Here is a 22,869-nt window from a genome sequence, read left to right as displayed (position 1 = left end):
GATCCGGAGCGACGTGGGGTGAATCGACTGCTTCTTTCACGGAGTGAAGCCACATTGCTGTTGCCGGAGAGTGCTGACTTTTTCCTGTGGACAATTGGACTTTAAACAACTACCTGTGAGTAGAACGGAAAATTGGATCTTCAAATACCTTAATTTCACATCGAAACAGGAAGGTTTTAAACAGGAAGTCTGCCTTCCTTTTTTGTAAATAGATTGAAGCAAAGACGCTACAAGCTAAAGTCTTGGGAAGCCTTTGGTAAAGGATTAAATTTCCATTGGTTAAAATTACAAAACCCCCCTTGGAAGCAGGAGAAGAGGGGGGAAATTCTGGACCTAGCGAGCCTGCAGGAGAGAGTAAAAAATCAAATTACCACTGCTCTGAACCTGGAAAAGGGCTATCAGAAAAAGTGACTTTTGGGAGAGTTCATTGACTATGAACAGAACATATTTGACAGCTAGCTAAATAAAAGAAAGATACTGTTTCCATTGTCCTCTTCTGAGTTTAAAAAGGAGGAAAAGTAACTGAAAATTGAAACTATCTTTATTGCTTGAGTTGTGTTTGAAAGGACTGATACAAGTGGAGACGGTTTCCCTCTAGAGGGAGCTTTTGAAACTGTTACAGGAGTGTAACTGGGAAAGCTCTAGCTACAAGATAAGGAATTGTGGGAACCAGAGATTGACCTTGGACTTTTTAAAAATGTTGACAGGAGAAGCCATAGTAACTGCATTATGTAGGATAAGCTATTTGCTGGAACAGCTTCATAAAAAGACGGATGACATGACAATTAAAATTGACAACTTGGGACAAAAAGCGATTAATTTGGGACAAACAGTGAGCACCAATACAGAAAGTATTCAGGATTTGGTTCAGGAATAGATCCCTCTATGCAGGGATTAATGGACTTTTGGGATATGGACGGGTCAAGAGGAGATTGAAGTTCTGCGGGCCTTTGGACTTGGAAGAAGCTTGAAACATGTTCTGAAATACTGTTTGGATCTTAATTTTAGCCATGGAAATTTGGCTGACCTGTCGAGAAGGAATAAAAACATTGTTAGGTTGGAGTCTCCCCGAGATCTGCTCTCTAGCATTAAAGAACATGAAGAAGATCCGCAGAAGGGACTTGGAAAAGAGTTAAGAGCTTCGGACATAAGATCTCCAGGTTGATGGACTATATGGAATTGACGGAAAGGACTGGCAGAATCCGAGCCCAGGGAGAAGAGATGGTGGAACAATTTAAAGTTTATTTATAGAAATACTGTAAAATTAATGAATGATAGAAAAATGTTGGAATAAAATTTTATGGCCTTAGTGGAAATGTTATAAGGAGTTAAGCATACATAAGTATTCTAGTTTTAATGGAAAATAAGGTTAAAAATATGTTAAGATATCTGTAGAATGACAGAAAACAGAGAAAGATGGAAAGGATTTGCTGAAACAATTAATAGAAGTGGAATACAAAAAGGGAGGTGAGAGGAGGTCAATGAAACAAGGGAATGAAAATAGAGTATGGAAAAGGTGTGATGTATGTTTTTAAATTGTTTTTGTTTTGTTCAGTTTGGGGTTAGGGTTAGGGATAGGGTTTTGTTTAGCTTAATGTGCTTAGTTTAATGTGTTAAGGTTGTGTTGTGCATTGTTTATATTATGTATTGTATTGTGGTTTTTTTGTTTTCCTTTGTTTTTCTCTTTTCTCTTTCTCTTTTTCTTTTCTTTTTTTGTAAACTTTAAAAGTAATAAATATTATTTTTTTGGGGGGGGAGACACATTCCAGTTTTAATTTAGGCAAAAATTACTTTAGTCAGCTGGACGGCTTGCTGTGAGGAACTGAGGCCAAGTGTTACAAAAACCAACACTCATGGGTTACTGTAATGCGCCAAAAGCTTTATTGAAAATATTCAGGAAATGACATTGATAGCTGTATGAGAAATACAGAAGAAATTTAGCGTATAAGCATCTTAGTTTTCTAGACTTCAAAGCGAAGAGGTGGGGGATGAGGAAGGTTCAACTTCAGCAGTGGTTTCTGGGATTAAGCTCTTTTGAACCATGCCCAATGGATCTGTATCAAGCTCTCTGATTATCAGTTCATAATATGCTTCTCAGGTTTAACTGGCCTATGCACAGATGCTAAAACGACGCCCAAACTTCCTTCCCCTCCCGTAGCCCAAACCATAGCCGAAGCCACCAGAGCTTCCAAGGAGGCCAGACCCATAGCCCAATCCACCATAGCCATAGCCTCCTACGATCCCGGAACCACCAACGGCACATGGAGTGTTGCCTCCAACAGCCACAGGCTCACAGCTGGCAGAGAGGATGGCCCCTGGGATGGTCACAATGGAGGCAGGTGGCTGGATCACAACCTCTGCTGGTGGGACCTGGTTGATGCAGGATGGGACAACTCCTGCCAGGACTCCGAGGTTGGCTGCTCTTTCAGCACCTCCATTTCCATAGCCGAGACCACCATATCCGTAGCCGAATCCTCCATTTCCATAGCCAAGACCTCCCAATCCATAGCCGAGACCACCATAGCCAAGACCTCCTGCTGAGCCAAACCCAACGGTGGGGGAGGAAGCACAAGATGGGACAGCGCAGGATGGACCACAGTCAACCATTGTTGGGTGGAGGTGAGTCTGAAAGCAAAAACACAAAGGGACAAAATAGGTGTGGGGTACATCACTTCAATGGGGAGTGCAGGGAATCTGTCAGAGGTGGTAGGATATTTCCCCCATTCCCATTTCCCCCACCTTAAACCATCTTCTTTTCTCCTTGATTGAAAATCAGCTGTTTTCTGTTATTCAACAAACATTAAGCACTGATTCATGCATTCTGTATTGTCCACTACAACCTTTCTCTCTATTGTGGGTCCTAAATCTTATCCCTCATGGTTCCAGGAATGTCAGGGAATGTCCCTTGCCTGAAGTCCTGTAGATCAGTGTTCCCCAACCTTGGGCCTCCAACTGTTTTTGGACTACAACTCCCATCATCCCTTGCTAGCAAGACCAGTGGTCAAGGATGATGGGAATTGTAGCCCCAAAACAGCTGGAGGCCCAAGGTTGGGGAACACTGCTGTAGAGCATCTTCTAGTCAGTGTAGACAATACTGAACTAGGTGCCAGTGGTCTGACATGGTACAGGTCAACTTCATATGCTTCTATTTAAGTCAGCGCTTTAGACAGAGCCTTGAAGTCTAGGCTCTTTCTTTGTTTCTATGGGAAGGGTCATAGGGTCATTGCTCAGTGGCAGGATGCATGGTTTGCATGCAGAAAGTGCCAGGTTCAGTTCCAGGAATCTGCAGGTCGAGCTGGTAAATGCTCCCTCCTTGAAACTTTGGAGAGTCACAGCTTGTCATTGTAGACAATAACAATTTGGATGGACCAAGAGACTAACTCAGTATAAGGCAGCTAAATACATGATTTCATAAGATAGATACAGAAAAGAAGCCAACCAACAACATGAAGGATTAAGATTCCTGGTTGAAAGTCTCTTTGGCGAGCCCATAAAATATTTGAGTGGGCTGCCCTCCCCCCAAGTTGATTAGCATTGCCATTCAAATGGCGTAGGCATGCTTACCTGCCCCCCATATTTTATTCAATTTGGCACCCCTGGCGAGAGCTACCCATCTCACAGAATAAAACAGTTGGAATTCAGTTATTTGAACCCTCTTCATCAGTGCAAGAATCATGCAAATGCAAGATCCCAGCGTAGATTCATAGAATGGTAGGGTTGAAAGGGAACAAGAGGGTAATCTAGCTCAACCAATCCAGGAATCGTTTTGCCCAATGTGGGGCTCAAATCCTTGACTCTGAGGTTAAGAGCCTCATGCTCTATCAAGGGAACAAGTGACTTACCAAAGTCTCAGAAGAGTAGAAATCGAGAGAAGGAGATGAAGTTCAGGGAAGCTGTTGAGATATCTCAGCCCAGAGAACCCTTTTATACTCTTTTGACTGGATCCCCTAATGGCCCCACAGCTGGCTTGGATACACCCCCTGTTCCTCTGAAGCTTGAATCAGCAAATGATTTGTGATATGCCTCAGGCCCCCTAATTATTTTAATAAGAATGAAAAATAAGACAAAAGTGTTAGCATTTCCTCAACTTCCCACAACGCGTCTCTCCCACTCTGACACTTTTGATCTTGGCTTCTTAATTCCTCTGCAAAACAAAGTTAAAAGAAATGATTGTATGTTCCTTTTCTGTCAGACAGATCAACAGATACGTTGTCCCCATTTCTCTCTCTTCAAAATAGCTAAAGTAGCCGTGGGTGTTCAGAGTGGGCTACTTGACTTTCACATCCAGGATTTCAGTTGATCTTTCCAGCCACAACACATTGCCATCGTTCTCTACCTTCACTGCAGTGTGAACCATTGGGAAGAGGGCTATCAAAATCACATCCTTCTTGTGGGCTTTTCGTTGAATCTGGTTGGGCACAAGATGCTGGACTAGATGCGGTTTTTCTTTTTATTTATTTTTCTGATTTTTTTTTTAAAAAAACAAACAATCCTCTTGTACCCCCACCTCCCAAGAAACATTCCACATATTAGCAATGCAAACAGTGCTGTTAAATATTAAGCAGGTTAGTCTCATTGTTTAGAGTAGGTTTTTATCACCTGTATCTTCCACTTTGCCTTAACTGATGGTTCCAGAGCGAGCAATGGGTGGCTGCTGGTGAGGAAACAACATTGTTCTTTCCACTGTGTTGAGTAAACATATATTGCATACAGTTTCAAAATGATCTTTGGTATTTGTTTCCCTTGGTGCTCTAAAATGCTTTCCTGGTGTCTCCACAAGAGCTATGTTCCATAGTCATCATGCTTCTGAAGCTAAACTAGTTGCTGTTTTCCAATACGATATGATATGATAATCTTTATTGTCATTGTCCCATACAGAACAACAAAATTGAAAAAAAATAATAATAATCTACATCAGACACTCAATAACCCATAAGCCTGCTATCCCAGCTATCCCAGCCTGGTCACAGTATTGTGTTTATGAATTTCTAGATGCAGACAAAAAGACTATTAGATCCTTCCACATTGAATTTTTATGGCCATCTCTAAACAAATTAAGTACAGTGGTACCTCAGGTTACATACGCTTCAGGTTACATACGCTTCAGGTTACACTCTGCTAACCCAGAAATAGTGCTTCAGGTTAAGAACTTTGCTTCAGGATGGGAACAGAAATTGTGCTCCGGCGGTGCGGCGGCAGCAGGAGGCCCCATTAGCTAAAGTGGTGCTTCAGGTTAAGAACAGTTTCAGGTTAAGTACGGACCTCCGGAACGAATTAAGTACTTAACCTGAGGTACCACTGTACAGCTAGCTTTTAATCAGGTTGCATCGCCTGCCTGTAATAACAGAGATCCCTTCAAATACAGTTTCAAAAAATAACTGTATAAGTAAAGCTCTAATATTCACTGGCACGGTTATCATATATACAGGTACCCAATAAAGCAGCATTATTTGACAGCGTTAGTGAGAAAAAGTTTTTTTTGGGGGGGGGGGAATAGGTTTGATGTAGCCAGTGATGGTGGGAGTTGTGATCCAGCAAAACATCCGGAGAACTTCATATTTAGCTGCCCTGTACTATAAAATGGTGCCAGTAAATAAGGGATCAAATATTAAATTCACTCATTATATCAGCCACCCTGGATTACATGAATTTCCAATCTCTCTGCAACTCATAATGTCAAAGTTGCCAACAAAATGCAAAACTTAACTAAGAACATTAGGAAGAACTTCCTGACAGTAAGAGCTGTTCGACAGTGGAATTTGCTGCCAAGGAGTGTGGTGGAGTCTCCTTCTTTGGAGGTCTTTAAGCAGAGGCTTGACAACCATATGTCAGGAGTGCTCTGATGGTGTTTCCTGCTTGGCAGGGGGTTGGACTCGATGGCCCTTGTGGTCTATTCCAACTCTGATTCTATGATTCTATGTAATAAAATTCCCGAATAGCCACCTGTTTCCATATTCATTCTTATACAAGCAGCAGATATCCTATCCTCTGCCCCATCAATATGCAAGATTGCATGGGGCAGTTAGGCAGCTTTTTTGGTGATCTGTTGTCTATCCATACTGAGAGTAGACCTGTTGAAAGAATGAACAAGCCAGCCATCACCCTTGATTTTGATGGATGAAACCTAAGAATGACATCCACCATCACAATCATTTCAGCTATCTGTGTTTGTGATTTGTTGCTAATAAATGAAAGTGTTTCGATGGTTTCTGAAAACAGGATTGCTAATTGTTTGTTAACCATACACACACACACACACACACACACACACACACATACATATGGTATATATATAACATAAAAAACTTCCATATATGTGTGTGTGTGTGTGTTTAACGTTTGATGTTTTGTCATGTTTTTAATATTCTGCTAGGAGCTGCCCAGAGTGACCGGGAAATAATAATAATAGTAATAGTAATAATAGCATTCTTTTTGGGTGTTCAGGGTGTTCAGGGAGGGGATAGTGCCTCTGTTTGGGGACACAACATGCTCCTTTTTGGATAATTTGCCCACCTTTGGTCCCCACCCTGCACTCACCTGTGGCTCCTAGCAGCTGGCAGCATGAGACATTGGCCACACCCCAGGAGCAGCTTCGACTGTCCAGGTGAGGGTAGTCAATGGGCCTCAAACCCTTGGTGAGCTAGGGACTTTCCCTGCTTGGATTGAGCTAACGAGACCAATAGTGGGCCCAACAATCAAGAAGGTGGTTTCTGCATGAGTTGTAGAGGGAAGTGTGGGGCAGATGTTGCTTGTCAACCTGGGAAGGTAGCCCATCAAGGAGAAGGAAAAACTCTGATCTTAAACCTCTGGTGCCTTGCAGGATATCTTCAGATGAAGAAATGGCTAACAAGTAAACACTACACAAATCTGGAGTACAGACCCCAAGACGGTTGGATGGGGCCTTGTAAACTGCCTTCCAGCAACTCATGCAGCCAAGCTGGTCCCAAATGTATTGGTCTACTTTCATTTGGCCACTGGCCAGGACCTCCATGCCCACTGCCCAGGCTTTTGCCCCAGGGAGATCACTTCAGTGCTGCTAACACAGTGGCTTGACTTAACCCCTGTAGGCGCACTCCACTGTCTCTCAAGACAAGCAGATGCCAACAACAGTGCCTTCCTTTGGTTTCAGATTTTTAAAATGTATTATATTTATTTTATAAACAGTGGAACCTTGGTTCTCTCTTTTTTTCAAATAATATTTATTCAAGTTTTAAAAGGTTACAAAAAGAAACACAATATAACATATATATTCACTTTAAATTCCCAATTTTTCTTTCACCATCTCCCCTCCCCTCCATCAACCCGGAGATCTTAAGTCCGAGGCTCTTAACTCTCTTTCATGTCCCCTCTGCCGATCTTTTTGATAGTCTTTGGTATTAAAGAACAGATCTCGGGGGGGGGGGGGCTCCAACCCAATGGTAGTCATATTCCTTCTTAGCAAGTCTGCCAGACTTCCATAGTTAAAGATAGGGCCCATGGAATATTCCAAATCTTGCTTCACACTCCTTCCAAATCCAAAGGCCCCAGAAGCTCCAATCTCCACCTGGCTCAGATTCAAATCCCAAAAATTATTTGATCCCCACATAGGGTGATCTCTCTAACTTTCATTTTCCAAACCAAGAGAGGCTCTCATCTCCAAAATCTGGCTTCTCCTAGTTGCAAACATGTAAGGCCTCAAGTTATAATCCACCATTTGCCTCTGTAGGGTTACGACTCCCCCTTGCTTCACTTTAACAACAACAACTTTCTCCTTCTCTGGTTCTTCAATTTGTTCAGTTAAAAGAGATTCCTGTGCCGGGTTCTTGTCTACTTCTTTGCTGATGCCCACTTTTGTTCCCAAAATTTCAACATTAGTAGCCATGATGTTTATCTGTTCTTGCAGCTTTCCCAGCAGATAAAATGTCCTATTCAGTTCAGACGTGGCTTCCTTCTCAACCGCCATCCTTGACATTTCCAAGGTCAAAACTAGTTTTCTCAGAGGCTTTATCTTTAATGTCAATTTCCCAGCTGCATTCTTGCAACACTATCCCAAAACTCCCTCTAGAGGGACACAGTTTCTCTATACACTCCTTCCAGCACAGTTCCAAAAGTCCCCAACGTAATTGTAGCAATTCCAATTACCTTCCTTCTTTTTAAACACAGAAACTAACAATAGCAGCAAAGTCCTTATTTTGTATCTTGACAGCTAGCTGTCAAATTTATCTATTCACCATCCACAGGCTCTCGCAGACCGCTCCCAGGTTTAGGGAAGTGGCGCATTAATTCCAAAATATTAATCTTCTGCAGGCTTCCCTGCTTCCAAAAAGAGTATTGATAGTAGTTTCAATCAGTGGAGTTTTAATCCTTTAAGAAAGACTCTCTGCGACCTTAGTTAACAGATTCTTTGCTTCAGTTTATTTACAGAAAAGGGAGGTGGACTTCCTGTTTAGACCTTCCCCGATCGGTGCCAATTTAAAAATACTTTAAAAGCCCAATTTCCGTTCTACTCACGGGTTGTTGTTTGAAATCCAATTGTCCACAAGAAAAAGTCAGCGCTCTCTGGCAACGGCTACACGGCTTCACTCCGTAAAAATAGTGGTCGATTCAAAACACCACGCCGCTCACCCCACGTCACTTCGGAACCCCAAAAAAGGGGTTTCCCTGCGGGTAGGGGGGGCGCTCCTGGTGTCAGCCGAATCCCACGTTCCCAGGCTTCCTCCGCCTGGGATTTCTAAAGGGTCTCCACCTTCGCCGTGGCGGCACAACCCGAATTCCATGGAGCGGGTTCCTCTCAGTCAGAGGAATGCCACCATTGCCGATGGCGCTAACCCGGAAGTCTCAAATGGCTTAGTTGATGAACAAATTGGAACCCAAACGCCGCAAACCCGGAAGTAAATGCTTTGGTTTGGGAACTTTTTTTGGAAGCTGAATATCCAGTGCGGTTGTCGGCTACTGTTTCTGGGGCGCCTGCATCAATCAGAAGCTGTGCCTTGGTTTTCGAATGTTTTGGAAGTCGAACAGACTTCTGGAACGGATTATGTTTGAGAACCAAGGGACCAATGTATTTGCATGGAGTTTATAGTTCTAGTTTGTTTGCTTAAATTTGTTTAGAGCAAAGGCATCATCTTTTCCACAGTGGCCATCAAGATGCTTCTTGGTTATTCCATGTAGAACACTGGGGCCATAGCGCTTTTCTACTATTGTTTGCAGGTCCTGTTTTTGCCATCTGTCTGGCCATTACAAGAACAGGGTTAGATGGGTCTTTTCCCTGATGCAGCAAAGCTTCTCCCATGTTTTTACATCATTTTAAGACTCTGCCTTCCTCTAATATTGGTGGTGTCCTAAAATCCCATATATGTATGCAAAAAGCTTTGATAATGACAGAGAGTCCCCAGAGCTGATGAAGGCACCTTAATCTCCATCCTCTCCCTCTGGGTGTTTCTGGTTAAAAGCAACAGATAAATTGGAGCAATTTGACTTGAGGCCAGCAACATTAAAAGAATGAGTGAGGGAAAAACATGGTGTCAAGACTATTTGTGTTGCATTATTACAACCACTTAATTTTGTGACCTCCCTCTTTTGTGCTTAGCAAAGTAATTTTGCATATTGCATTGTTGACAGCTAAGTAAAATGTTTGCAGGAAATAGGCGGTTTCTGAGTCAAAGGGGCAGCTGGCAGAACTATATAAAAGCTCAGAGTTCTCTCCTTTCCTCCAACAGCTTCATCTGACTCTTCTGTCTTCACTACATCTTCTCAAAGAAGCAGGTAAGTCCGATTTCTTGGGGAAATACTTTGTAATTTATCAGAAGATTATGACAGTGGAAGGCTAGATTGATATTCCCACTAGAGCAAGAATGAGCACCATTTGGTCCTTGACCTTGGGTCACGCTTGACCTTTGGGCTTGCTGACTGAGGGGACTAAAGTCCAGTGACAACTGGATGACTACAGTTCATACCTACTTCAGAGTTGTATAAACTGCTGCATAGCCATACTTTGCTTAGGGTTAGACTTGTGGCAAATGGGTTGCTCTCTGATAATATTCTCACAGAGAGGGGAGTCTGACAGGGATGCCTCCTACCATCCTTTCATTCAATTTTTATATAAATGATATTGTTCAAGAACTAAGAGGCCTAGAATATTTTTCTGTTTCTATTCAGGATGTCAGACTTTCAGTTCTTCTGTATGCCAACGATATTGTTTTGATTTCTGCTACCTTAATTGGGATGCAGAGACTTTTGAGGAAGTTGAATGTCTTTTGCACAAAAGAGCAGTGAACAGTGAACAGTCAACCATTCTAAAATTAAAGTAGTAATTTTTGGGAAGAAGACAAAAACTCACAGATGGAGTTTGGACAATAAACCTATAATATGTGAACCCTAATTGGTTGGAACATGTGTCGGAGAGTGGAGAATAAGTACTGGGCTTCCAATTGTTGTTGAACTACAATTGTCATGATCCTTGACCATAGGACGTTCTGTCTACATCTGGTGGGAGTTGAAGCATACAACACTAGGCCTCCTTCATATACATAATATCAGAGGATTTATGATTCTCTGTTGTTTTTGGGTTTTCATGCTCCATGTTCTGCTCAGTTCTGCAACCTTATTTTTTAGATTCATCTTCAGCCATGGCTTACTGTGTTACCTTGGTCTTTTTGGTTTTAGACTCACCTCCATCCAACAATGGTTGACTGTGGTCCATCCTGCGCTGTCCCATCCTGTGCTTCCGCCCCCACTGTTGGGTTTGGCTCAGCAGGAGGTCTTGGCTATGGTGGTCTCGGCTATGGATTGGGAGGTCTCGGCTATGGAAATGGAGGATTCGGCTACGGATATGGTGGTCTCGGCTATGGATATGGAGGTGCTGAAAGAGCAGCCAACCTCGGAGTCCTGGCAGGAGTTATCCCATCCTGCATCAACCAAATCCCACCAGCAGAGGTCGTGATCCAGCCACCTGCCTCCATTGTGACCATCCCAGGGCCCATCCTCTCTGCCAGCTGTGAGCCTGTGGCTGTTGGAGGCAATACTCCATGTGCCGTTGGTGGTTCCGGGATCGTAGGAGGCTATGGGGGCTTGGGCTATGGGTCTGGCCTCCTTGGAAGCTCTGGAGGTTTCGGCTATGGTTTGGGCTATGGGAGGGGAGCACTCCTTGGAAGGAAGTTCGGGCGTCGTGGTAACATCTGTGCATAAGCCAATTAAACCTGAGAAGCATATTATGAACTGATAATCAGAGAGTTTGATACAGATCCATTGGGCGTGGTTCAAAAGAGCTAAATCCCAGGATCCACTGCTGAAGTTGAACCCTCTTCACCCCCCACCTCTTCGCTTTGAAGTCCAGAAAACTAAGATGCTTATATGCTAAATTTCTTCTGTATTTCTCATACAACTATCAATGTCATTTCTTGAATCTTTTCAGTAAAGCTTTTGGCGCATTACAGTAACCCATGTGTGCTGGTTTTTGTAACACTTGGCCTCAGTTCCTCACAGCAAGCTGTCCAGCTGACTGAATCGCCCTTTTGTCTAAATTAAAACTAGAAAGTGTCTCAAGGCATGTTTGCCAACAAAAATTTGACAGATGTTTGGAGGTTTTATACTCCAACTCTAAGGGATTATTGAACATCAAAATGCCAAATAATTGTAATAGTAAATTCTAGAGAATAAATAACAGTTTATCAGTAAGAGGAGATAGAAAGACACAAATAGAACAATATTTAGATTGGTTTTTTAAAGTGCATAAACACCATGGCCATATATGGGATGCAAGTGAATCTTATATCAGAGGTGTTCTGACAAAACAAAAATAGCAGCAGCAGAGATGTATAATAGATTCTCTCAAGCAGAAAAAAATGGTGTAAAATATAAAGAAAAGACACATTAGCATAAGCAAACATGGTGTATGAAGTTAAGAACAACAGAGAACATTCAAAATATCCAAGCCTAAAAACTGGAATGCTTTGCCAACTGTAAAAAAATCAAAGATGGTTGAAATACCTCAATAAACCATCTAAATCACTATCAAAACATCTGAAAGATAAACAGATCCAAATGTTTATTCCATCAATTACCGGTAAATATAAGGATAAAGATGCGAGAAATTGCAGAAACCCTTTACCAGGAATTGTTTACTTAGCGCAAAAAGCATATATTGAAACTTGCAGCAGCAGCATTAGAGGGGCAGGCACAGCCAATCCATGCCCCTCAACCAACCAAACCATAAACCAACGCCTAACTGCAACCTTACAAGTTGTGACGATTTGCTACGCAGTAGGCAAAAACCAAATGGCCCCAGCCAATCAGCCAGATGGACAAAATTCCTACTGGGCCCCTTCCCCAAGAGCAGACGACCCCATGACAGGCACAGCAAGGTCAAAGCGAACAACCCTAAATATAGGGAGGGGGGACGGGCAATCCGCTGCACGGAGCGAAAAGAGGAAGCTCTATGCCTCGTGCAGGGAGTTTTAACATTTCTGGCTGTCAATCATCAAATGGCAACATTAACATCTTCCCAACAACAAGGGAAGCCCAATCACAACAGTGGCCAAAGATCAATTAGCCCGCCCCACAACTTTGGAGTGTCCTGTCAGCCCCCATCGCGACACATGCTCTCCATGAAGGAGAACACGCTTTCTTGGAGTGAATATTTTGAATAATTTCTGTTACATAACTGGCAGATGGAAAATTGGAAGTGCCTTTCTCTTTCTTCTTTCTTTCCTCTTTTCTTCTTTTTATATTCTTTCCTGGCTCCCAGCCCCCTTTTGTTTTCCTTGGTGTCCTCAGCTATGGGCCATTATTGGGACCCAAGAATTACACACACATTAAAGTGATGGATTGTTGGTGAAGGACTCGGAGTAAGAGGCCGGGAAGGGAGAGATCGAGAGAACAAAGGAAAGCATCCAGGCACTGGAACCAACGCTTGGGGGCCAGGGCACCCACAAAACATTGTTGTTGGTGCTCAGCACCTGCACCGCAATGCCTCTGACATGACTTCCAGGTCCTTATGAAGCACCAGAAATCATGTCATGTCAAGGCTCTGTCAAAGCATCAAAATTGGAAAAATGAGGAAGTTCTAAGCTGCCATTTTGACTGCAGCAACTTGTCAGAGAAGAGTTCTTGTTGGCCAGCAAGGAGGGGGAAAAATAGTTAGAAGATGGACATTTTAAATATTTTTTGGGGGGGATAAGAAAGTTGAAGAAAACACTCCTCCATATAATTTACTTTACACACACACACACACACACACACACACACACACACACACAGAACTGGTAATATGTCTGTGATTAATCAAAGTATGAAATTTATATTTTCTGCTCCTCCACATTGATTTCCACAGATATTTTTTCATATTAATATAGATGGCTATTTGTTTTTTGAGTATCTATAGATATGAATTTATTTTTAAAATAAGAAAGTTTATTTAAAGGTATGCTTTTTTATCTCCCTCCTTTCTTTTCCCCTTTTCTTTTTCTTAGCTAAGTATTTATTATTATATACTTCCCAGTAGTGATGTATGGAAGTGAGCTGGACCATAAAGAAGGCTGATCACCGGAGAATTGATGCTTTTGAATTATGGTGCTGGAGGAGACTCTTGAGAGTCCCATGGCCTGCAAAAAGATCAAACCTATCCATTCTTAAAGAGATCAGCCCTGAGTGCTCACTGGAAGGACAGATCCTGAAGCTGAGACTCCAATACTTTGGCCACCTCATGAGAAGAGAAGACTCCCTGGAAAATACCCTGATGTTGGGAAAGATGGAGGGCACAAGGAGAAGGGGACGACAGAGAAGGAGATGGTTGGGCAGTGTTCTCGAAGCGACCAGCATGAGTTTGACCAAACTGTGGGAGGCAGTGGAAGACAGAAGTGACAACAAAGAAGAATCAGGAGAAGGGGCACAACTGCTTCCTTGCACCTATTTAACCCATCCTTCCTGGTCCTTTAGCGATCAGCAAAAGTTGCATTTGACCCCTGACTATGAGTTGTTTCTCTGAATGAATAACTAGTCAGGGTGCCCTGGAGAGAGATCTTGTACTCATGTTGAATAAGAGGCGAATGGTATTTCTAGAGGAATATAACATACTCTCCCCACACTCCATGTAAACCCTTCAGGGTGCAAGAGAGAAAGACGGCCTCCAATACTCCAATTTTAATTGGGACAAAATTGGGTTTAAGACCTTGGACACCTTCCTATGAGAAACTGGAGGTGGAGTTTTAAAAACAAAGACACACATGTTATCAGAATGCAGAACAAGCTTTATTGAAAAGATCAAAGAAAAAGAAAGGATAGTTGTACAATAGGCAAAAAAGCTGCATATTGTAGAAGGTTCTTGGTCTTCTCGACTTCATAATACAGAGGGGGGAATTAAGAGAGTTCAACTTCAGCAGCGGTTTGCTTGGATCTTCTAAACCTTGGCGATTGGATCGGTATCAAGTTCCCTGGATATCAGTTCAGGATATGCTTCTTAGGTTTAATTGGCCTAAGAACAGATGCTACCACGGCGCCCGAGCTTCCTTCCAAGGAGTGCTCCCCTCCCATAGCCCAAACCATAGCCCCAGCCCCCAGAGCTTCCAAGGAGGCCAGACTCATAGCCCCACCCACCATAGCCATAACCCCCTACGATTCCAGAACCACTAACAGCACATGGAGTGTTGCCTCCAACAGACAGAGGCTCACAGCTGGCAGAGAGGATGGGCCCTGGGATGGTCAGGACACTGGGAGGTGGCTGGATGACGACCTCTGCTGGTGGGATCTGGTTGACGCATGAAGGGATGACTCCATCCAGGACACCGAGATTGGCTGCTCTTTCAGCACCTCCATAGCCGTAGCCGAGACCTCCATTGCCATAGCCAAGACCTCCGTATCCGTAGCCAAGACCTCCGCGTCTACCAAGAGCTGCAGATCCAAATCCAACTATGGGGGTGGAAGCACAGGATGGCACAGCACAGGATGGGCCACAGTTAGCCATGGCTGAAGATGAATCTAAAAAATAAAATTGCACGTGTACAGCTGAAAACTCTGGCAGCATGAAGATAAATTCAGCAATGCAAATAATATTTTGATGGATGTAATAATGGAAAACCGATTGGTATAGTTTTTGTGAGATATGCAGGGATATAAGATATGCAAAATGAACCATAGAAAGAGAAGAAGGGAAGTGTCAGGCTTCAGGGAATCTGATCCCTCTCCCTCGTGGCAGGCTGCCAGCAATAAATGTTAAAAACAATACAGCATTAAATATTAAAAACTTCCCTAAACAGGGCTGCCTTCAGATGTCTTTTAAAGATAAGATAGCTACTTATTTCCTTCAAATATGAAGGGAGGGCGTTCTGCAGGGCGGGCGCCACTACCAAGAAGGCCCTCTGTCTGGTTCCCTGTAACCTCACTTCTCAACATGAGGGAACTGTCAGAAGGCCCTCGGCGCTGGATCTCAGTGTCCAGGCTGAACGATGGGGGTATTTTATTCAATGTTCACAGAGAGAGGCTTAGAAATGTTGCTTCTTAGAGTAATGATGCTGCTCTGAGTGAAAACCCCACCCCCTCTGTCTCTCCTATTATACATCTTCCCTATGGTGGCTTCTCTATGCCTTTTGCCTCTGAGCTCTCTGCTCTCCTACTTTCAATGCCTGCCAGGTTCTGGGAGAGAGAAGGGTCTGGAATGCATTCTAAAGACACTCAGTCTGCCAGCTGTCTCTCCCCTCGTGCTTCTTCTTGTTCCTGCTCCTTTCCCGATATTTCCCAGCTTCTCTCCTCTGCAGCCTCTGAGCTATGACCTCCCGCAAACCACTGTTGTAATTCTATACTGTCTCCCTCTTCTTTGGAAGCTTCAGGAGGAAAGTGGGTGGTCTCCACCATTCCTCCTCAGTCCAGTCCCTGACAGGAAGTCACTGATATTTTAAGTATGTAGAATCTTTATCTGAAAGTGTGAAACAGAAAATGGAATAAAAAATTATATTCAAAACACAACATAAAATTGCAGAAGGGAGTTGAACATGGACCACGAAAGGCAAAGAATGAAAAAGTTTCAGATATGGTGCAGATCAAGGGGAATCAAAGTGATGCCTGCCCTGGTATCATGGACTTCAACGCCCATGAGACTCAGCTAGCATGGGCAACTGTTCTGGGTGAGATTAGCTGCGATATACTAAATGTGGGCTTTGTTGTCTATATTGTCTACACCAGGGGTCAGCAAGCTTTTTCAGCAGGGGGCTGGTCCACTGTCCCTCAGACCTTGCGGGGGGCCGGACTATATTTTGAAAAAATAAATAAATAACTTCCTATGCCCCACAAATAACCCAGAGATGCATTTTAAATAAAAGGACACATTCTACTCATGTAAAAACATGCTGATTCTGGACCATCCGTGGGCTGGATTTAGATGGCGATTGGGCCGGATCCAGCCCCTGGACCTTAGTTTGCCTACCCATGGTCTACACTGATTGCCGATGACTCTCCTGGGTTCCAGACAGGGGACATTACTGGCCCCACCTGGAGATGTAGGGGACTGATCCTGGAGACCTTGTGCATGCCAAGTATGGGCTGTATCACTAAGGAATGACCCCCTTTCTTGGCATTTTAACCCACAACATCTGGAAGGTGCTATGCTGGCTACCCCCAGTACTGATGTTCTGAAATATAAGAAAATGATGAGATAACCCAGTAAGGTTCTTTTAAGAAAAGGCATGTTTTATCAACAATGCTATCAACATGTATCTTGAACATACTGCACCACAGTATACCATTCTCTAGCAATTATACCATTCTCTAGCACAGTATACCATTCTCTAGCACTTCTGAAGAAGTGCGTGGACACGAAAGCTCATATCTAGAACTAACTTAGTTGGTCTTTAAGGTGCTACTGGAAGGAATTTTTTATTCTCTAGCAAGTTGGGGATGAGCTTGAAAAAAATAAGACAGCCCTGCTCCTGCCAACTTAGCAGTTTGAAAGCACGTCAAAGTGCAAGTAGATAAATAGGTACTGCTCTGGCGGGAAGGTAAACAGTGTTTCTGTGCGCTGCTCTGGTTTGCCAGAAGTGGCTTAGTCATACTGGCCACATGACCCGGAAGCTGTACGCCGGCTCCCTCAGCCAATAAAGTGAGATGAGCGCTGCAACCCCAGAGTTGGCCATGACTGGACCTAATGGTCAGGGGTCCCTTTACCTTTGCATAACACATTCGGGTTTACTTCTGAGTAAAATGCAGAGTTTTGTGCTGTAAAAGACAGAAGTGTATATGTTTGTCTAAATATCATTTAGGAAGGAAGGAAGAAGATAGAGAGCTGGTGGCACCTTCCAGCTTTCCTTAAAAATGCTTAATTAGAGTTTCTTCTAGCAATATCATATTAAATGCACTTACAAAGTATGAAGCTGGAATATCCATCTAGTCTTAATTTGATGTGATTTTTTTGATAAATTCAGAAACATTTGCCCCCAAAAATGAACTTACCTGCTTCTTTGAGAAGATGGAACGAAGACAAAAGAGTCAGATGAAGCTGTTGGAGGAACTGGGAGAATTTTCCGTTTTTATACAGTTCTGTCAACCACTCCTGTGACCAAGAGACCGCCTCTTTCCAGCTAACATTTTATTTAGTTGTCAACAATTTCATGTGCAAAATACTTTACTAAGCACAAAAGAGGGAGGTCACAAAATTAAGTGGTTGCAATAATGCAACACAAATAGTCTTGACACCAGTTTGTTCCCCTCTCCCTTCCTTTTAATTTTGCTGACCTCAAGTCAAATTGCTCTAGTTTATCTGCTGTTTTAAATCAGAAACACCCAGAGGGAGGAGATGGAGATCATCAAAGCTCTTTCATCAGTGTAGGGAACTCTAGGACATGATCAAAGCTTTCTGCTTACACCTTCTGAGACATCTCCGGTATCAGATGAAATCGGTGTCCTTGAATGCCTTGAGCACACCAGAAAAGCCCTGCTGGATGTGGTCAAAGCCCCATCTAACTCAGCTTCTTGTATTCGCAGTGCAGAAACAGATGCCTCAATGGGGAACTCACAACTGGGACCTGAGAGCGCCAATGCCACTTGGAAGAGAACAATAGTGAGAAAGAGCTATGGTCCCTATGTTGACCACTACATCTGGTTGACCACTGCAGGAAAGAGGATGCTGGACAACATGGGCCTTTGGTTTGATCCAGCTTCAGGGCTCATTATATGTTATCTTCTTCACTGGTCCTAGGAGGTCGGAGATGTTTCCTTCAGCCTGGCAAAAATCTAGAGTTAATCTGGAGTGGTCTTCTGGGTGGCAGAGGTGGGAGGGGGCTGCCCCAACTTCAATAGAAGATGGTGTCTGTGGTTTAAAAAACCCCACACCAACCAAAAATATGTTAAGCATCTAAACCAGATATATAAAATCAGTACCAAGTTGAAACCAAAAAGAAAACACTCCTTTTTTTTCTTTTTAAACAGGCAGCTTAGAAAGGCAATTAAAACTTGCATATTGGGAAGCCTAGAAAATGTATGAAATGTATTCAAAATCTGTAGTTTAGAACATGCTAATTTATGAGCGACAAGCCACACACAAACATAGCTGAAATTATGATGGGCTGCATCCAATAAACTCATTCTCAGGAAAGTTCCATCAACATGCATGGTGTTGACTGACTTTCTTCTTCTTCTTCTTTTACAAAGTAATAAGCATAAATAAATAAGAATAAAAATGTGCACCCCACCCACCACCGATACCATCCCATTGTAACTATCCAGCCTCCCAAAATTTCAACACCTCTTATGATGGTTTGACCCTTTTCCGTTTTAACAGTACAAGTTCTACAAACACCCTCCATATCTCCTCAAAAATAATTTCCCTTGCATATTTCCCATCTTACCTCAATGGCACATGTTAATTTATCTTTTAACAGCTATATCCCACACCTCTTTATACCATTATTCCATTTTATATTCTGCTTGCCCCTTCCACTTCTTATCTATAATAATTCATGCAGCTGTCAATAAATTTGTGAGCAAGTCCTTCATAGCCAGCGAACCTTCCACTCCATTGTAAATTGATAATAATGCTACCGCTAGACTTTCAGTCAGCTGTAAACCAGTGATTTCTGTTATCTCATTAAATAACCTTTGCCAAAAAAATGTGTACATATTTACACTCCCACCACATGTGAACATAATTCCCTGTTTCCTGGCATCCCCTGTCCATTGCTTTCAATAAGTCTAACATGGGCTAGTTGAAAATAACCTTAGAATTTCAGTAAATGGAGATAGATGGATACCAACAGATCTCAACTGATCACCATGAAGGCACCAACTCTTCGATCTGCCCACCTGATCTTTCATATTGATGTAACAGTGGATAAGATTTCCCTTGCTGATCTCAAAGATGGATAGAAACAGGAAGCTATCGAAGGATTTTTTAAACATCATTATTAAATTTTACCCTTGCATTGTGTTAGCCACGTTGACATTATAAGTTACAGGAGGGCTAGAAATTCAGGAAACCAGGAGCTGCTAATATTACAAGTGAATTTAATATGTGATCCCTGATTGGTTGGGACATAGGTGTCTCCTATCATCCCTGCCTACATTATCCTTTTATTTCTTCAATCATTTTATTTGGGAGGTGGGCTTCAAATAATTGTGAATTTTTGCTAACGCTTCAAAATCATTTTTGCTTTATTGGGTATACTTATTCATACATGTGTATATGACATCCTTGCATCAATGAAGGTTAGAGCATTAGGAAGATTCTGTTCTCACAGTGGTCAACCAATAGGAATCTCATAAGAAGGACAGGAACTCAGTGTCCCATTCCCCAATTCTGATTCCTAACAACTGGTATTCAGAGGCATGCTACCTCTGACATTGGAGGCAGAGAACCCTGGCTATGTGCTGTGAACGGAATGATAATCTTGGATATGGAAGTCAAGGAGGCTGCTGATAAAATCTCCAACCATTCCAGCCACTTTAATTCTCTTCAAAGCCATAGCACCTGTTGATCTGTCCGAAATGAACATACAAAGGCATCTTTACATTTTCTTAATTTTTTTATTAACTCCTTTGGTGGAAGAATGAGAATGCAAAGATCAAAAGGGTGAGGATGGGAAAGAAGCTTTGTGGGGAGCAGAGGAAATGCGAAGTCTTTTGCCCCATTTTTCTTTCTTATTAAAACAATTAGAGGGCATGATGTAATTCATAAATTGCTTGCTAATTAAAGCCTCAGGGAAAGGGGGTGTATCCCAGTTAGCTGTGGGGCCATCAGGGGATACAGTCAAAAGAGTATAAAAGGGCTCCCTGGGCTGAGATAGTCCAACAGCTTTCCTTGACTTGATCTCCTTCTCTCCACTTCTACTCCTCACAGACTTTGGTAAGTCAAATGTGTGCATTTATGTTATGATCTTGTCTTTACGTGCTTTTTTTTTTTGCACTGCTTAGAGGGTTCAGCTGGACGCGGGTGGCACTGTGGGTTAAACCACAGAGCCTAGGACTTGCCAATCAGAAGGTTGGCAGTTCGAATCCCCGCAACGGGGTGAGCTCCCATTACTCGGTCGCTGCTCCTGCCAACCTAGCAGTTCGAAAGCACATCAAAGTGCAAGTAGATAAATAGGTACTGCTCCAGCGGAAAGGTAAACTGTGTTTCTGTGCACTGCTCTGGTTTGCTAGAAGCGGGTTAGTCATGCTGGCCACATGACCCAGAAGCTGTATGACAGCTCCCTCAGCTAGTAAAGCGAGATGAGCGCCGCAACCCCAGAGTCGGTCACGACTGGACCTAATGGTCAGGGGTCCCTTTACCTTTATGTTGCTATTCCATCAGGAATCCTCCATCCTCCATTTTGTTGGCTGACTTATTTTCTATGTATTTCTTCTGAACACAAACGTTTTAGGAAGTTGTCTTACACTGAGACCAGAGTGTTCATCCATCCAGCACTGTAATGTTTGATGGGCTGCAATACTCCAGGGCTTCAAGGAAGGTTTTTCTTCCAAACCTTACTTGGAGATGCTGGGGAGTGAAGTCAGGACCTTCTGCATGCAAAGAAGATGCTCTAACAATTCACTATAGCCCTCTCCACCCCCATTGTTCAGCCCGGACACTGAGGTCCAGCTCTGAGGGCCTTCTGGCAGTTCCCTCATTGCAAGAAGTGAGGTTACAAGGAACCAGACAGAGGGCCTTCTCGGTAGTGGCGCCCACCCTGTGGAATGCCCTCCCATCAGATGCCAAGGAAATAAGCAGCTAACTTATTTTTAAAAGACATCTGAAGGTAGCCCTGTTTAAGGAAGTTTTTAATATTTAATGCTATGTTGTTTTTAACACTCGATTGGGAGCCTCCCAGAGTGGCTGGGGAAACTCAGCCAGATGGGTGGGGTATAAAGAATATATTATTATTATTATTATTATTATTATTATTATTATTATTATTATTATTATTATTAAAAGATTCCTGCATTCATTGTTCCAGCCAAAGGTCTGGTTTAAATAGAAACTTAGGGAGTTGCTTTTTACCAAGACAGATCATTGGACCTCCTAGTTCAGTATTGTCCTCTCTGACTGGAAACTATTCTCCAGAGTTTCAGATAGATGACATTCTCAGACATTCCTGGAGCTGCCAGTATTTGGATTTGGGACCCATAATGAAGAGAAGGGCTGTGGTGAAAGAAAGAGAAGACAATAACGAACCCAAGCATTAGGGCAGAGTGGTAGAACTGTCAATGACAGCTGATTTAAATGTCTCATGCATTCCCCATTGAAGTGGCATTCCACATGTTCATTTTGTCCCATGGTCTTCTTAGTTTCAGACTCACCTCTACACAACAATGGCTGACTGTGGTCCATCCTGCGCTGTCCCATCCTGTGCTTCCACTCCCACTGTTGGATTTGGATCAGCAGGAGGTCTGGGCTATGGGTATGGAGGTCTCAGCAATGGATATGGAGGTCTCGGCTACGGCTACGGAGGTCTCGGCTACGGTTATGGAGGTGCTGAAAGAGCAACCAACCTCGGAGTCCTGGCAGGAGTTGCCCCATCATGCGTCAACCAGATCCCACCAGCAGAGGTTGTGATCCAGCCACCTCCTACCGTCCTGACCATCCCAGGACCCATCCTCTCTGCCAGTTGTGAGCCTGTGTCTGTCGGAGGCAACACCCCATGTGCTGCTGGTGGTTATGGATCCGGATTTGGCAGCGGATTTGGCAGAGGGCTCTATGGTGGTGCAGGTCTTCTGGGGTCTAGGTCTGGTGCTTTTGGGGGCCGTGGCCATTATGGGTTTGTGGGGCGTAGAGGCAGCATCTGCTATACCCCCTGCTAAGCTCTCACGGTCTGTCAACAAGGAGGAAAGAAAAAGAGATCTGTGGTGGACTATTTCAGTCTGATTTTAGATATGCTGAGCACCCACGCAAACTCCCTAGGCAATCCCAATGGGAGCTGGAAGAGTGTTCTGCATCCCTTGTAATCAGGCCCATCTAGAACATGCAGCTGTTTCCAGTTTAATTTTATCTCACTTTCCCCTGCTAGTTACTATGATAGTTATTTACCTATATCTCTTTGAAACACACCAATTCACATTGGGAAGAAAAGCACAAGATCCATTCCCTATGTCTATGAAATTAGCATGCAAGTGTAAATATGTGTAATTGGTTCTTAATGTAAGGAAGGTGGAAAGAATGTTCTATACATGTAGAACCCCCTACTCTTCCTCCAGCCTTAATTCTAAAGGAGAAGCTGTTCACTGGAATGTGTTCTTTTTTGCTTTATTGTCTTCCAGTATGCTTAGTATTCACTTGGATACTTTTACTGTTTGAAATTCCTAATAAAACTTTTTCTGCATCATAGCACTGGCTTTCTGGTTTTCCCTTTATGTGGCAGCACAATCCTATGCATGTCTACCAAGAAATAAGTTCCTTTCAATACAGTTCAATGCAACTTACTCAAAAGTAAGTCG

The 22,869-nt window shown here is 43.0% G+C and overlaps 2 protein-coding genes across 4 annotated transcripts; one reads left to right on the top strand and one right to left on the bottom strand.

Annotated features, from left to right (window-relative positions):
• Nucleotides 1-1,858: 1,858 nt before the first annotated feature.
• Nucleotides 1,859-17,511, bottom strand: LOC310833426 (uncharacterized protein). Of its 3 annotated transcripts, none has more exons than XM_083716162.1 (2): nucleotides 17,416-17,431; nucleotides 1,859-2,625 (listed from the first exon to the last, which is right to left on the bottom strand). In XM_083716162.1, exon 2 carries the CDS (start codon nucleotides 2,605-2,607, stop codon nucleotides 2,110-2,112), a length of 498 nt encoding a protein of 165 aa, XP_083572288.1. In that variant the 5' UTR covers nucleotides 2,608-2,625; nucleotides 17,416-17,431; the 3' UTR covers nucleotides 1,859-2,109. The 3 variants fall into 3 exon arrangements, with proteins under 3 accessions (XP_083572288.1, XP_083572287.1, XP_083572289.1); XM_083716161.1 differs by lacking the exon at nucleotides 17,416-17,431 and adding an exon at nucleotides 3,843-3,922; XM_083716163.1 differs by lacking the exon at nucleotides 1,859-2,625 and adding an exon at nucleotides 14,205-14,952 and having other exon boundaries at nucleotides 17,416-17,511.
• LOC310833425 (uncharacterized protein) lies at nucleotides 9,681-11,417 on the top strand. Its single transcript, XM_083716160.1, has 2 exons — nucleotides 9,681-9,744; nucleotides 10,645-11,417. The coding sequence occupies exon 2, from the start codon at nucleotides 10,663-10,665 to the stop codon at nucleotides 11,164-11,166; it is 504 nt and encodes a 167-aa protein (XP_083572286.1). The 5' UTR covers nucleotides 9,681-9,744; nucleotides 10,645-10,662; the 3' UTR covers nucleotides 11,167-11,417.
• Nucleotides 17,512-22,869: the final 5,358 nt, after the last annotated feature.

The sequence above is a fragment of the Podarcis gaigeae genome, assembly GCF_964106915.1.
Source record: "Podarcis gaigeae genome assembly, chromosome: 16".
NCBI lineage: Eukaryota > Metazoa > Chordata > Lepidosauria > Squamata > Lacertidae > Podarcis > Podarcis gaigeae.
This window is presented reverse-complemented; position numbering and strand designations above follow the sequence as displayed.